Consider the following 16458-nt stretch of genomic DNA (forward strand, 5'->3'; position numbering starts at 1 on the left):
TGTTTTAGCCAAACTAGATACGAATAAACCACCGCTCACGGAGTAAGTTTCAACAGATTGGGAAGAGAAAACAAGAATGTACAGAAACTCAGTAAGAAACCAACAAATGTAAGGAGAAAAAAGACACCAATTTCTTTCCATAGACAAATAATAATAATAGTAATACTAATAATATACGTGTTAAAACAAACAAATTCAGTGGAATGGATCTCTAAGGATACATCCCTCGAAATTCAAATAAATGAATTTTGTTGTAGAGAATATTAATAATGTGCATAAAGATTTTATGTGCACGGTGGAAGTGAGAAAAAGAATAAAAAAAAAAAAAAAGCTAGTTCTACGGTTTCAGTTACACACAGACTGGCCTTTGTTTCCAACCCAATTTTACTCGGGATGCAATTACAAAGAAACTGTGAATCCAATATGGCACATTAACATAAAAGCAAATAAAAAAATGTTATTAGTAAATGGACGAGTCGTCACTTAGAAGGAACAATTGAAGAGACCGATGCTTTGTCACTAATAGAAGAACTTCTCTTGTGCTTTGAATGTCTATCCTTCAACTTCTCAACCTTAATATTTCCACTGTGATTATTATTCTTATTGTTACTAACTGATCCTTCTTGAGCACTGCACATTTGAGACTTCATCTTAAACCCAAGCTTCTTAGACACTGCACCCCAAGCGCTTGATCCCTTTGTGCGAGCCAATTTCTCGATTTCCTGCCTCATGTTTGAGCACTCCATCTCAAGCTCAGATACCCTCATCCGCATGTTATCCATTCCAACTTTTAATACCTGGTTTTCCTTCACGGCTGATGCCCAGCCACCCTCGTTAGATCCAACCAAATCACTTCTTAGTTGTCTCGATCCGTCGAGATTATCAGAAACTAGGAAGCAACCCGCGATGGAAGTTCGAAGCTGGAGCTGCTCGAAAAATAGGACTTGAACTATTATTCTGATTGGTAGCCTCTCATTCTGTGCGGCGTGAGTGCAGGCTTCTAATGAGAGCTTCTGGCAGTCCATCAGCCGACACAGTTGCTCTCTCTCAGACTCCACCAACCATGGGTGAGACTGCAGTTGTGACAACAGCATGAAGTCAGTGCAAAATTGTTCGGACTTTGTACAGAAGCATGGTAGTGACAAGGTGCATTTCACAATAGGCAAAATGTGTTAACCTTTTTATTGCCACAAAACCATGTAGCAGAGTGCTAAATGATACATGTAGGCAAAGCAACAAAAATAGTTAACTATAAAACATAAGATGAGATGTTTGGTTTGTTTCTTGTCTTATGTCACTTTATATGTTTATCTATATATGGAGCATCAAAACGTCATGTTTGCGAATGAAATGATAAAAATAATGGTGGTTTCATTATTTCCACTCAAATACCTATTTAAACAAAAACCAAAATTAAACCTAATTAATTTTTTTTCCATTATTAAACAAAATATTACAATTTGATGCAGAACATAAAACACCACCTAACTATCTAGAAAGTGACATAGAAGTTTGTGCTGTTGATACAAGCATACTTGGGGTAGACCATACCCACTCAAATGAAGGAGAGGGAATATATATGAAATAATTGCCTAGATGTGAAGTTCAATTAGAATCATATTGTAACAAACCAATATATATATATATATATATATATAGTAGAACATTTTATGGTAAAATTTAGGTCACAGCCTTTGCATGTTATGCAATGAAAATTAGTTTGTGAGAACTTGCTATACATAAGTACCTTCAAATAAATGTCAATAGCACGATATAAACCATCATCCAAAGGTCTGGCATAATCTGGAACAGCAGCAGCAATTGCTTGAAACTTTTGAAGTTTTAAGTTAACATCTGGTGCAACCTCTGCCAGGTAACCATCAATCAGCTTTGCTACCATGGTGATTGGAGCCAATGAAGGTGATCCAATCAATTGGCCATCATCAACTGAACATGGAGAAGTGGCACCGGTAACCTGATCCGTGGCAAGGAAATGATCAAGAATTCTTTGCACACAATCAACATTGTAAAGTGTCTCCATTGAATATGAGAAACTAGGCATCAAGAGATCCTCCAGATTAGCTTGATCAAGCTGCATACCAATCCGCTTCTCCAAATTTGATATGCAACTGGGGCTCACTTTTAGAATCATAGCTGTTCGAAGTAGACCAAAAAGGAATTTTGTTTGGACCAGGCCCTTTTGCACTGGGAGTAGCCGATCAATCTCTTCCAGCAGAATCTTCTGGTCTTCTTCAGACGGAGGAGATCCCAAAGCCAATGGTGCCAGATGGCTGCTGGTCTCGCCAGAAACCTTACGTCGGTTCAACCCAGGCAGATACTTTTGAGCATAGGAAGCAAGAGAACCAGCAATGATCTCCCGCCTAATTCCTCGAGATTCCATGACAGTTATCAACCTCTTATAAATTGGTAAACTCAAACTTGTTACATCCTCATACCACCAATCTGAACTTGAATTCTTTGGCCTCGCCCCAGTACTTATCCCATTCCACAAAACACTTCCACCAGGGCTTTGCATGGGTCCACCATGCTCCAGCACGGGCCACCCAAATAAATTTGGGTCAGTAGATGCCTTTGCAGCAAGTGATTCAATGCACCTTTTCACAATGTGGAGCTCTTCAGCAAATGGCAGAACATCATCACAGGTTTGAAGTGCTCTGAGAGAGTCTTTCCAATTTCGGAGGACCACTTGATTGAAAAAGGTTTCAGCTTGTGAAACAAGATTACCTTCACCATATTCCTCAGTCATTTCAAGATTCCCGGCAGCGCACCACAGGTACACAACATTTGAAGCTGTAAGTTCAAGTTTCACACCATAGCAGAATTTTGCGACAAGTTCAAATGTCTTGGCCCCACCAGGAATGTCAGGTAGGTGTATGACAGATTCTTCCTTAGACTCAGAAGCTTCTGCAATCAGTCTCTCCAAAACCCCACTTTTAGAGAGCAAAGGGAACTGCATCATGTGTTTGAATTAGCTTATTTATATTCAAGTTTATCAACATCCTTAGATCAAAATGGTACTGAGGGCCTGCCTTTCAGCTAAGAAACTATTTTGTGTAGAATTACAGCACCAAATACAGTCCCTCACTACATTAAATTTTACAAAATGGCCCATGAACACAAGAAAAGATGATAGTTCTTTCTTTTATGTGCAGAACTCCCAAACGATTTAAATTTCAACAATACCAATAGCAACATGAAAATTGACATCATACATCATAAAATGTTAACAAAAATATAATACCCATGTATTAATATAAACATTGCTATGTCTGTCTTCATGTCAACTTCTGCTAATTTTAAGTTAACCAAAACTTTCAGCAAGAACTATAGACCAAAGCAAACTACTACTGATCCTATGGGCAGTACATCAACTAGATATAATAAAAATATATTAAAAGAAATAAACATTATATACCTTATGAAGATGGAAGGACATTTCACCCACTTCAACAACAATGTCACTGGGAAGCCCAGTTGTGCAGAACCTAAAGTCATAAGGGCAATAAAAGAAATGCTTACACATTATGTAAAAGTGGCAAAATTTGAATAACAATTCCAAAAGACACAACACAACAGAGTCTTTTGAAATGGTCTAATTTGAATATCCAAGGCAAGAAAATTATCATCATTGGAAACATTTTTCGAACAAATTCCATTGAGCAGTAATAAAAGAAAAGAATGAAAAAACTTGAAACATAGTAATAAAGTGTGCATCACAAGGCCATTTAAATGGACTGCTGTTGCCTATAATGCAGAAAATACATGCAAATTAAATAAAGCAATAAGCTATGATAATTAGAGGCAAAATCAAATGAAAAATATATGGTAATCTAGACTATCTTAGAGCAAACACTGAAAAAAGGAAGTCATGAAACACTTGTGTGTTTCCATTTTACATGTTGGCTTCAAGTACCAAACCCAACTTCAACATACTTTATCCATAACCAGATAAAATAAGACCTCCACAAAACGAATTATTCATCCTGTATCAAATTACTACAGAACCGTCTTCCTAACCCTAAGACTTTACGATGCACAAACATGTAAACGAAAGATATAACCTACAAAACACAGATAAAAAACATCAACAAAACTGCAAAATCCTTTTTTTTCTTTTCTTTTTCTTTTTTTGAGCTTACGAAAATTACAATTTACCACTCAAACACATCAAGAAAAGGGTGTATACCATGCTTGCCCTTGACGTTGGAAAGCATCAGGTTTGGAACCCAATTTCACACAAGCCATTTCACTCAAATTCCAAGAAACAGATACAACAATTCAGAAACCGAGCTCAGAGAAGATCAGAGGTAAACTGAAACCCAACGAAACCCTTAGATCACTTTATCAAGCTGAATTCCTTAATAAGCACCAAAACTGAAGCTTCTAATTCTGATAAACACAGTGCATTTGGCCCAAAAAGCCCAGAAAAAAAAAATAAAACTTCAAAAAATTCCCCCCACCAACTGGTAGCAAACTTTCCTCTTTCTACAGCCTCGAAATTGATTCAAAATGCAGCTTCTTCCAAATCTCTTCCCCAAAGACAGAACTTTTATAGCACAATTCCCAGCAACACCCCAAATTGGTAGAGTCGATTGCACCTGAAACCCTAGAACAACTCCAGCACAATTTAGTGCATACGCAATTTCCAAAACCACTATGAATTGCAGCGAAAAATATAATCCAACTAGTTTAGGTCAACAACCCCAGTTCTCTTCTTCCCACCCGAAAGAAATTGTAAAAAAAAAAAAAATGAAAACCGAACCATTATAAAAACAAATCAAGCCGCGAGAGACTAGAGTCCAAAACCATCAATTCCTCGTCAAAGAAGCGAGAAAAAGATAAAACAGATGCATAAACTTGTCACTATGCTGGTGAAATGAAAGTCTCAATGGAAAAATATAAGCCCATACGAAAAAGCATTGACGCTATATAACCCAAAATGTTGCATGCCATGCCATGTGTGTGAAAATTGAAAAACGATTTTTTTTTATTTTTTTAAATAATTATAGTACACTATGAGCATAGGGCAATGTGGTGTCATTAATAACATTGGAATCTAAAACACCAAACCCCAGCACATGTGGGGTCCTTGGCTTGAAACACACTCATTGCTCTTTTCTCGAGCTTAGGATCTCTCTACTCCTAATCCAACCAATTAAACTCGATTTGACTTTGTAACAGTTGAAAGATGGAAAACCGTTTGGTAAATTTGTGCTGATTATATTTATCGAATATGGAATGGAAGGGTTTGGTTTTGTTTTATTTATTGCTGGTGTCGGTTTCTTTGTATGAAACACAACAGCTAGACCATGTGCATGCGTTACCAAACACAACTACTGGCAAAGTGTTGTGTGTTGAAAACTGAACCATTTAGATTATTCCCGGTTGCCTTTGTTTTAAGAACAAGTGCCGCACGAGTAAGGGTACTATTAATATATTGATTTAGCTAAAAGAAATGTTCCAACGTTTACAATAATATCATTCATATGAAAACATTTTGAATAAATAACTATTTTTTGCAATAACAAATTTCATGGGCTGATGAATTTATTCAGGAAAAAAATAAGAGAGTGGTTACATATTCAAGTCTTTTTAATAATTAAATATAATTAAATTGGTCAAAATTTAATAAAAATTAGTTTCATTAGTAGAATGTGAATACACGTTTCAACTATATAAATGTTTTAGCGTTTCTCTTATTCTCCTTTTTCTTCTACTTTTTCGCATTTCTATTTGAAGAAAATCTTATGTCTAAGCTGTTCAAGTTGTGATGTTGATGGTTTGATAAACCAGAAGGGATTAAGAGAGGGAGAAAAATAAGTTATTAATGAAAAATCTACTTAAAAATATGTGTTGAGTTATTACACTTTATATACTATATATTCCTTATGTACTCCCACTAAAAACAAAATTATAACAAATAAGCCTGCATCTACTATTGATAAAAAAAATAATATAAATAACACCCTCCCGTAAGCTAGAATTATATAAATCTAACAATCCTAACTTGGAAAGATTAGTAAGAATAAGAAAATCAGCAAGTTGGTCTTTAAAACGAACTGGCATCAAAAGAATGAGACCAGACAAATATTTTTCACGAACAATGTGGCAATCCACTTCAATGTGTTTGGTTCTTTCATAAAGGATGGGATTATTGGCCATGTGAATGGCTGACTTGTTGTTATAGAATAAAGTCATAGACTTTTGAAGCGGCAAACCAATGAAATCCATTAAGAAAGATAACTAACTAGCTTCACAAATGGCAACAACAAGATACCTATATTCAGCTTCTATAGAAGACTTGGCAATTGTGGTTTGCTTCTTACTCTTCCCGCTAACGAGAGAGGTCCAAAGCATGAAGCAATAACCGAACGACGAGTATCGGCACATGTAGCCCAGTCAGCATCGACAAATTCAGTGAGATGCAGATTAGAAGTACAAGAGAAGAATAAACCAGTTGCAGGTCTGCCCATTAAATATCGGAGTACACAGAAGTGGTTGCATAGTCCAAAAACTGGCTCAAACGTCCCACAGCATAAGAGATATCAGGTCTAGTATTTGTGAGGTAAAGGAGTCAACCAATGAGCTGTCTGTAAGTAGTGTTGTTTGTTAAAATGGTACCGGATTCCTTTGAGAGTTTCTGACTATAATCAAAAGGAGTGGAGAGAGGCTTGCAATCTAGATAACCAAAATTCCTGAGAATGTCTATGACGTACTTCCACTGATAAATATAAATTCTAGAGTTAGAGCGTGCTACTTCCTTTCCTAAGAAGTACTTGAGATCACCAAGATCCTTTATTTTGAATTTGTCATCCAAAATTTGCTTGATGGTATTGATTTCGCCAATGTCATTCCTGGTTAAAACCAAGTTATCAACATATACTAGAATTGCAGTGAAGTTTTCGGATTATTTCTTGATGAAGAGGAGATTGTTTCCTCCTCAAATGACGCTTCAGATTCACCCTCAGATAAGACTGGTGAATTGGTAGAAACTCCTTCACCACCCTCAGAGGCTAACTGACGCCGAGCTCGCCTAATACGTTAAATAGTTTTTTCGATTTCAGGATCAAACGCGGCTAAGCTCGGATTCGGTAGTGAACGCGTCATTCAATGAAAGAAACATTGAGCTTATGGTAAATAAAATATATTAACAATTTTAAACTATAAAACTACTAATAATAAAAAATAAACAAATAAAAATAAAATAAGAATGTAATTATGTAAACATAAAAATATTTACACCAACCAATAATTTAGCACACTGTTGCAACTCCCCGGCAACGGCACCAAAAATTGATGGGAGAAAAATCGTCAGTAAAGAATTTCACAAAAATAATCACGTTGCAAGTATAAATCTAAACCGATAATTAAACCTCAATCAAATTTAATTTGTTTGTCACTTAAGCAAACCTAATAAAATTAACCGAAGTATTAAACCTCGGATCGTCTCTCAAGGAATTGCAGGGAAGTGTAGTTTATTATTGGTTATGGAAAAGTATCTTTTTGGGTTTTGAAATAAGGAACAAGTAATGTACAATAACAAGGAAATAAAATAACGACTAAGCAAAGTACTAGCAAGGATTGATAATTGGAATTCCTATCCCCATCATCATAGTCACTTGTGATGGTAATTGCCTTTTGCTATTGATAAACCACTATTTTATGGTTTATATTGTGTTTAATTGTGTGGTTTTATCATGATCCTTACCCATTTATTCATTAATTTAGCATGCATTTATATTTCCTCCATGAAATTATTACATGATTGAAAACTGCTTCCTAGAGACTTTTAATTATGCATTTTAATTCTTCTTTATTCCATTCGATGCCGTGATCTATGTGTTAAGCGTTTCAGGCTTTATAGGGCATGAATGAGTTGGAGATTAGAAAGGAAGCTAGTAAAATGGAAGAAACACAAGAAATTGAGGAGATAACCAGCGAGAAGTGATGCGGCCGCATGGCTCACGCGACCGCGTGAAAGAGGAGAAATCACAGTGACGCGGCCGCATGACTCATACGACCGCGCGGAATGGAAAAGCACAAGCGACGCAGAGGCGTAGACGACGCGAACGCGTGGCAGGGAAAAACGCGAATGACGCGTCCGCATGGATGACGCGATCGCGTGACATGCGCGATCTGCATAATCTGCAGAATTCATTGGGGGCGATTTTGGACCCTATTTTGACCCAGTTTTTGGCCCAGAATAGCAGACTAGAGCCAGAGAACATGCAGAAATCAAGGATAACATTCATTCTATAGAGTTTTTGGAGATCTAGTTTTTTACTCCTCCTCTAGGTTTTTCTCTTTAGACATTCATAGTTCTTAGGATTTACTTTTCGATTACTCTTTGCATTGGGACACTGAGAAGAGTTATTACCTCATCACGACTTCATCATTCTAGTTCATTTTCTTTACTTGGCCTTACTCTTCCATGTTCTTTGCTTTGTTTAATTTTACCATTGGAATATCTTTTTGGATTATTTAATATAAGGATTATCTTTATTTTTTATTAATTATTTTAATTTTTATTTACAATGTCTTTCTTTAATTCCTTTTCATATGCTATGAATTTTACATTCACAATGAGCGAGTAGTTCCCTAACTTAATGGGGAGTTGATTGAAAGGAACCCTTGAGTTGGAAAGCTTAAAAGATAGATTGTAATTGGGTTTATGGTTGGATTGCCTTCTAGTCACTAACACCAATCTCTTTTAAATAAGTGGATTACAACTTGTGAACAGACGTAGCATTCTAACTTGTTTGACTTTTCCTTACCTAGTAAAGGATAACTAAACAGGACAACCATTAATTGTCAATTAATCTTGAGAGTATTCCAACAATAATAGGGATTCCAACTAATCAACTCCCAATCAAGGCTTTTATTTACATTATTAAAATTCTCCAATTTAATTTCCTGCTTACTCAATTCAAACCTTTTTGAAAACCTCTGATTAATAAGATAGCACACTTTTTTGCAACTCGTTGGGAGACGACCTGGGATTCATACTCCCAGTATTTTAATTTTAAATTTCTGTGACACCTTTCTAAATTGATAAGTAGATTTCTGGCGAGTTAAGAACTATACTTACAACGTATATATTTTAACAATTTTAATTCGCCAATTTCTGCCTGCATCAGCTATCACTTAGTTAACCTCTAACAATTGAAGGTAAGTTAAGTGAGAAAATCAACTTGAGTTCACAAGTCCTAATCAAAGACTAGAGTTAGTGAAGCTCAAGCCAACTAGCAAGTTTCAATCACCAACCAACAAGAGACTTTGACAATTTAAGAGTCTCTAATTACTCAATCTGAGCTAAGAACATAAAAAGTTAATTTAAAATCCAACCAAGCGTTTTATCAAATACTTGGTGGGTACAAAATAAAAGCATAGAAAATTAATGAGAGATAATAAAAGCTAAACAACCAATTGCAAGCATCAATAACACAAATTGAAGAAAGCAATCATAAATAAGAAAAGCACAAATTGAATTAATATGAAAACTGAATCTAACATCAAGAGTGCATAAACAAAAGTGGAAAATAATTAAATCAACAAGATAAACTAAAGTGCTAGAATGGTAGAATGTAGAATAGAAACTAAAATAAAACAAGATGGAAATCTGAATTGAAGAAGAAATAAAGCTAAAACCCTAAAACCCAGAGAGAAAAGAGACCCTCTCTTTCTAGAAAACTATATCTAAAACCTAAAATTATGTGAATGAGTGATGTCCCCCTGATTTCCCCACTCTACAGCCTCTAATATGTGTTTTCGGGCTTGGAACTGGGCCAAAAATAGCCCAGAAATCACCCCAGCATCTTCTGTGTAATGCAGCACGTGACGCTCTGTCACACGTATGCGTCACTGTGCAATTTTCTGGTCACGCGTACGCGTCGCTTGTCTGCCGCACCAGTCATGCGTACGCGTCATACCACGTGTGCGTGTCACCTAACTGCAAGGAAACTATGGCAGATTGCATATCATTTCGAAGCCCCGGATGTTATCTTTCCAACACAATTAGATCCGCCTCATTCGGATCTCTGTAGCTCAAGTTATGATCGATTTAGTACAAAGAGGTCAGGATTGACAACTTAGCAATTCCTTCAATTTCTTGTATTCCTTCCACTTTTGCATGCTTCCTTTCCATCCTCTAAGCCATTCTTGCTCTATAAACCCTAAAAACACTTAACAAACATATCACTGCATTGATTGGTAATAAGAGAGGATTAAACATACCAGATTTAAGGCCAAAGAAGCATGTTTTCAATCATAGCATAAAATTAGGAAGGAAAATGTAAAACATGCAAATTCTATGAATAAGTTTGAGAATAGTGGATAAAATCCACTCAATTAAGTACAAGATAAACCTTAAAAATGGGGTTTATCAATCTCCCCACACTTAAACATTAGCATGTCCTCATGCTAAGCTCAAGAGAACCAAAAGAGTGAAGAGGAATGGTGGAATTTATGAAATGCGACCTATCTATATGAATGCAACTATATGCAAAAATACTTCTACCTACTTGGTTAAAAGTAAAAAAATTCACCAAGACAAACATAAATTTGATTCCACTAATTCAAATCACAAAACAAAGTACAAGTAAACTTGTAAGAAGAAAGCTCGTGAAAGCTGAGAACAAAGAATCGAGCATCGAACCCTCACTGGAAGTGTATACACTCTAATCACTCAAGTGTTTAAGGTCCGATTCTCACAATTCTCTATTAACCTTGCTTTCTAAGGCTTGCTCTTCTTCTACCAATCAACAAAAATTTAATACACAAAATACACATATCAATATGTCTTTTAAGGGTTGTAATGGAGTTAGGGTGAATGTAGGATTCTATTTGGTCAAGTGGACTAAAATCTGAATCATTAATTAACCCAAACTTCCCACCTAACTTAGGACAATCCATGTAATCAAATACAAAACCTAAATATCCATTAACCATGTTTTCCACATATTCATGCATCCTAATTTCGAGTACAGTACATATGCATTGCTTTCACCATTTACTTTGGGGCATTTTGTCTCCTTTTATTATTTGCTCTTTTTCTTTTCTTTTTCTCCTTTTTTTCTTTTTTTTCTTTTTATTTTTCTTTTCTTTTCTTTTGTTTTCCTCAATGCATATGATTAAATTATTGAATGCAATAATATGTGCTCAACTATTGCTTTGCACATTTTCACAAGAATATGCAACACCCAATTCTCAAACCAAATATTAGCAAACCCAACTTCCCCACACTTAAATCATGAATACTTTCACTAGTTTAAGCTAACCAAGGATTCAAATTAAGGATATTATTATTTTTCGCTTAGAGTTAGTGATGAGCTAAAGTAAAGAATAAATGGTTAAAAGGCTCAACATTGGTTTACAAAGGATAATGAAAAGGTTAAGGCCATATGGGTATGTAAGCTCAGTGAAACAAGGCCTCAATCATATAAGTGCATACATACATCAAACAATGGAAATATAGAAATAAGCAAGACAAAGATCACAATTTTAGGCTCAAAATCTCACTGGTTTTGTGTGTTCGAGCTCTAAACCATGTTCCAATATAATATTTCTTCAAACAAGTTCAATAAAAATTTTAATTCAAATTAGTAAAATTCTATAAAATAATTTCTTGGAAAAGAATTCATCGCTTCAACCAAGTATTGGTAGAATATACACAAAATCAAACAAACATGCAATCAAACATGCAAATGCAATAAAACTAACAAATTAAACATTGGTGTTGAGAAAGGAAGTAACTAACCCATGGAAGTCGGTATCGATCTCCCCACACTTAAAGATTGCACCGTCCTCGGTGCATGCTAAGATATGCAAGTGGGCGGGTGGCTACAACTAATGCTTTTCTCCAAAGGTTGTACAGATGGACTTGTTTGTCATCCCATTGAGAAGCATTTCCTTTCCCTTCTCGGTGGCCATCCTGAAAGAAGGGAAAGAGGAAGAAAAGTAACCCAGAAACAAAAATAGGAAAATAAAAAAATATGGGTGGGTTAATGCCAAATAATGAGGGTCTCAACTACATGGTAGCTACAACATGCAAATGAGAAAATAGTAGAAGCAAATGGCATATTAATAGTGCAAAAATTGCAACAATGGGGGAGAGAGAATAAGAAGAGTGGGTCTTGAAATACATTATAAGTGCATATCCATGCAAATGGAATACAAGTGTCATAAAAATTTAGCATTGACCTATGAATAATAATACCCAACAATATAAAACAAGTCACTAAGCACCAAAATAATGCAACAGTTGAATAAGAACATTTAACACCAATGGAAAAATAATAAACTTAGAAAAGAAAATAAAAGTATGCACAAATTTAAAATGCAATGAATGAAAGTATGCCAATGTAATATGTAAAAGATAAGGAAAGAGAATAAGGATGAGAAGGGAGGAGAAGAAAGTGAGAAAGGAAGAAGAAAGAGTAAGAAAGGAAAGAAGAAAGAAGTAAAATGGAAAACGGGACGTGACGCGTGCGCATACATCACGCGTGCGCGTGAAAACAGAAACATCCATGTGACCCATAAGCGTCCTCCACGCGTACGCGTGGATGGCCGAAAATGAACACTGACGCGTGAGCGTCGGTCACGTGTACGCGTGACTACTCGCGTGACTCCAGGACCATGGCCGCACAGCTCTCTGTTCAATTCACTCTTTTACGCCAATTTTCATTTCCACGCGTACGCATCGCTGATGCTTACGCGTGGATAGTGAAAAATGCAGGGGACGCGTATGCGTGGGTCACGCGTACGCGTGGTTTGGCTTGTGCGCCCAACACCCCACTAGCACGAGCCTGGCACAACTCTCTGTCCAGGTCACGCGCGCGCGTCGTTTCAGCATGGTTTCAGCATGGTCCAGTTTTGAGCATCGACGCGTACGCGTCTCTCACGTGCACGCGTGACAGCTTTTTTTTTGTTTTATATAATTTAATTTAATTTAACAGGGTACCGAAGAAATGCCAAATATGATTAAGCAAGTGAAACCATAATGTAAATTAAATAAACATAACTAAAAAAGAAAATGTAACTTATTACCAATGTAAACAAAAGAGAAAATAGGAAGAATATACCATGGTGGGGTGTCTCCCACCTAGCACTTTTAGTTAAAGTCCTTAAGTTGGACAGAGCTCCTTGTCATGGTAGCTTGTGCTTGAACTCGTCTTGAAACTTCCTCCAATGCTTGGATTTTCAATAAGCTCCAACAGTTTCAATTGAATTTACCATGCCTTGATGATGTTCTTCACAAGTTTTGAGCTCCCAAAATTGATCTCTTGTATTTCCGAATCCCAAATCTTGTTTCTACACCCGTCTTTAAGTGGATCAGCGTTGTTCCGACCAGGTGGCAAGCAATCCGAATTCTCAATGAAGTACCAAACTCTTCTCTTAGACCCAATCAATTGATCACTAGTCCAACCTTTACATCTAGCTCTTGAAATCTCAACCTTGATGAGCCTTGATTTGCATCTCCAACCACTAAACATCCTTATCTTACGCTTAATTCCACAAAGCTTCCTAAGTTGGCCATCTGTTTCAAGCATACCATACTCAAGTGGGACAGTAAAGCGAATAGAAATAAGTTTTACCCACTCAAATGAAGGAGTAGATGGCAACCTAGGTAGAGAAGTCTCCAACGATCTTGACAACGCATGTTCAACTCCCGTCCATCCTTTTCAAAGGACTCCCACTTTCACATCATTCTCGAACTCACTCAGAGAAGGTTCTTCATACCCAAGGAGTTCATTTACAGATGTAGATTCATCACTAGGAAGACTTGATTCATGATCATCATCACCAAGGGAACTTACTTCGTGATCTATTCCATCCAATTCTTCACATGGAATATGCATTGGAGGTTGTGCACTAGCCTCCTCAACATCAATTTCAATCTTCTTGGAGGAATACTCTACAATTCTAGATACCCATGGAGGTTCGGCATCTCCTAAGTCTTCAACCACTTCTTCCTCTTCAACTATTACAACTTCCTCCACTTGTTCCAATAGAAAGCCACATTCTTCACTTTCCAACGGAGTTTCTAGTGTCTCTTTTATGCTATGCTCTTCTATTGGTTCTCCATATGTAGCCATGGGAGTGCTTTGAGTGTTGACGTGCAGAGAGGCTAAATTACCTACTACCTCAGTCAAGGTAGCTATGAATTCTTGTGTCGTCCTTTGCATCTCTCTTTGCTCTTGAAGAAGAACACTTAGAGTGTCATCCATTAAAGATTGGGGTGGATATGAAGGTTCATTGCATGGAAGGAAAGGTTCATGATAAGAGGGTGGTTCATCATGATAAGGATATAGCGGTTCAACACTCTCCATATTTTCCACTTGTTGCAAAACACACTTCAATCCTTTGTTCTCAAGTTGAGACATGTTAGCCATGAGAGCTTTGTGTGCTTTTCGGCTTTTCACTCGCTCCATTTGATGGATGGTTGCTTGAAGTTGATCCAGTGTTTCCTTAAGATGATCCCTTGACTCTTGTTCCGCTTGGGTATCATAAGTAGGATCATAGTGCTCTTAGGGTGGAAAAGAAAATTCATCTTGTGGTTGAAAATTTACATACATTGGAGGTGGTGGTTCTTGGGAGTAATTGGATTGGAATTGGGGTGGTTCTATATATGGTTCATATGGCTCATACGGAGGTTGGTATGGTGGATAAGGATTAGGATCATATGAGGGTGTTTGGTAGTAGGCGGCTTGTGAGTATGGTGGTTCAAAGCTATGTTGAGGATGGGGTTCATAGGCATATGGTGGTGCTTGTTGGTAACTACAAGGGGTCCACCATAGATATTGGAGTGATATGCATCCTGGAATGGCTCTTGTTCATAGTACATTGGAGGAGGTTGTTGCCAAGAGGGTTGATCAAATCCTTGAGGTTCCTCCCACCTTTGATTGTCCCATCCTTGATGCAAGTTCTCATTGTAGCTTCCATTTCCTACAACATAAGTTGAACCAAACTCATAGCCAAAGTGATGAGAATTCATAGTAGCAAATAGAAATAAAAACTAATAAAAATAAGCAACAAAGTCCTAAAACTAACAAAAACTAACAAATAAGCAAAAAGCAAATGCATACAATAACCAATAATAAGGCACATATTTGCAATTTTCCAGCAACGGTGCCAAAAATTGACGGGCGGAAAAATGCCGGTTAAGAATTTATAATAAAAATAGTGTTGCAAGTATAGTTCTTAACCGAAGAAAATTCCACTTATCAATTTAAAAAGAGTTGTCACAATTTAGAATCAATTAACTGGGAGTGGAATTCCCAGGTTGTCTCCCAAAGAGTTGACAAAAGAGTGCAATTTATTTGTCAGGAATCGTCTGAGAAATTTTGGAAGTTAAAAACGGAAAAATAAATAAATAGGAATTAAGAAAGGAGCAATTAACAAGAGATGTTGTGTATTTAAATGAAAAGCCTTGGCTAGGAGAAGATCAATTGGAATTTCTATCCTTGTTGACTTCCTCAAGTATAATAGAAAAAGGTTGTTGCTTCTGCTTAGTTATCCTCTAACTAATAGAGGAAAGTTAAGTAGGTAATACTAACTCTAATTCACAAGTCCTAATCACCTCCCAAGGAAGGATAGAGTTAGTAAAAATCTAGTTGGCAGTAATTTCCAATTACATGTCAACACTTGAGGATCCCAACTTAAGGGTTTCCTATTAATCAACTCCAAAGCCAAGTTGGGAGCTCTACTCCATTAACATGAATGCCATTTTCACAGACATATAAAGGGAGTAGATGGGAAATATGGTAATTGAATTTAAATTAACAAAAGAAAAATTAAAACTGATAATTAATTCAGAGAAATTATCAAGCAGTGGAAGTAAATATAAAAATAGTTCCTTATATTAATAAATTCAACTTAACAAAATCCAAACATGAATTGGAACAACTAAATGGAAAAGGAAAGAGTAGAGTGATAGAAAAGCAAACTATAGTAATGAAAACTTCAATCGAAGGTAGTAACTCTCTCAAGATCCAATCCAAAAGCATAAAACTCCAAATCTAAGAAAGTGTAGAACCCTAGAAGAAGTAGTGTTTTCTCCCTAGAATTCAAAAACAAAAACTAAACTAAGTGAATGTGAATGCGTGTTGAGTCTCTGCATGCCCCCTGGCTCTAGTCTATGTTTTTGGACCCAACATTCACAGACTAGAGCCAGGGGACAAGCAGAGACTCAACACACATTCACATTCACTTAGTTTAGTTTTAGTTTTTAAATTCTAGGGAGAAAACACTACTTCTTCTAGGGTTCTACACTTTCTTAGATTTGGAGTTTTATGCTTTTGGATTGGATCTTGAGAGAGTTACTACCTTCAATTGAAGTCTTCATTACTATAGTTTGCTTTTCTATCATTCTACTCTTTCCTTTTCCATTTAGTTTTTCCATTTCATGTTCGGATTTTGTTAAGTTGAATTTATTAATAT

General features: G+C 36.4%; 1 protein-coding gene across 2 annotated transcripts; it reads right to left on the reverse strand.

Annotated features, from left to right (window-relative positions):
- Positions 1–194: 194 nt before the first annotated feature.
- Positions 195–5389, reverse strand: LOC112738438 (BTB/POZ domain-containing protein At1g30440). Of its 2 annotated transcripts, none has more exons than XM_025788905.2 (4): positions 4208–5389; positions 3437–3506; positions 1748–2971; positions 195–1073 (listed from the first exon to the last, which is right to left on the reverse strand). In XM_025788905.2, the coding sequence occupies exons 1-4, from the start codon at positions 4264–4266 to the stop codon at positions 480–482; spliced, it is 1947 nt and encodes a 648-aa protein (XP_025644690.1). In that variant the 5' UTR covers positions 4267–5389; the 3' UTR covers positions 195–479. The 2 variants fall into 2 exon arrangements, with proteins under 2 accessions (XP_025644690.1, XP_025644691.1); XM_025788906.3 differs by having other exon boundaries at positions 1748–2951; positions 4208–5388.
- Positions 5390–16458: the final 11069 nt, after the last annotated feature.

Source organism: Arachis hypogaea, chromosome 13 (assembly GCF_003086295.3).
Source record: "Arachis hypogaea cultivar Tifrunner chromosome 13, arahy.Tifrunner.gnm2.J5K5, whole genome shotgun sequence".
NCBI lineage: Eukaryota > Viridiplantae > Streptophyta > Magnoliopsida > Fabales > Fabaceae > Arachis > Arachis hypogaea.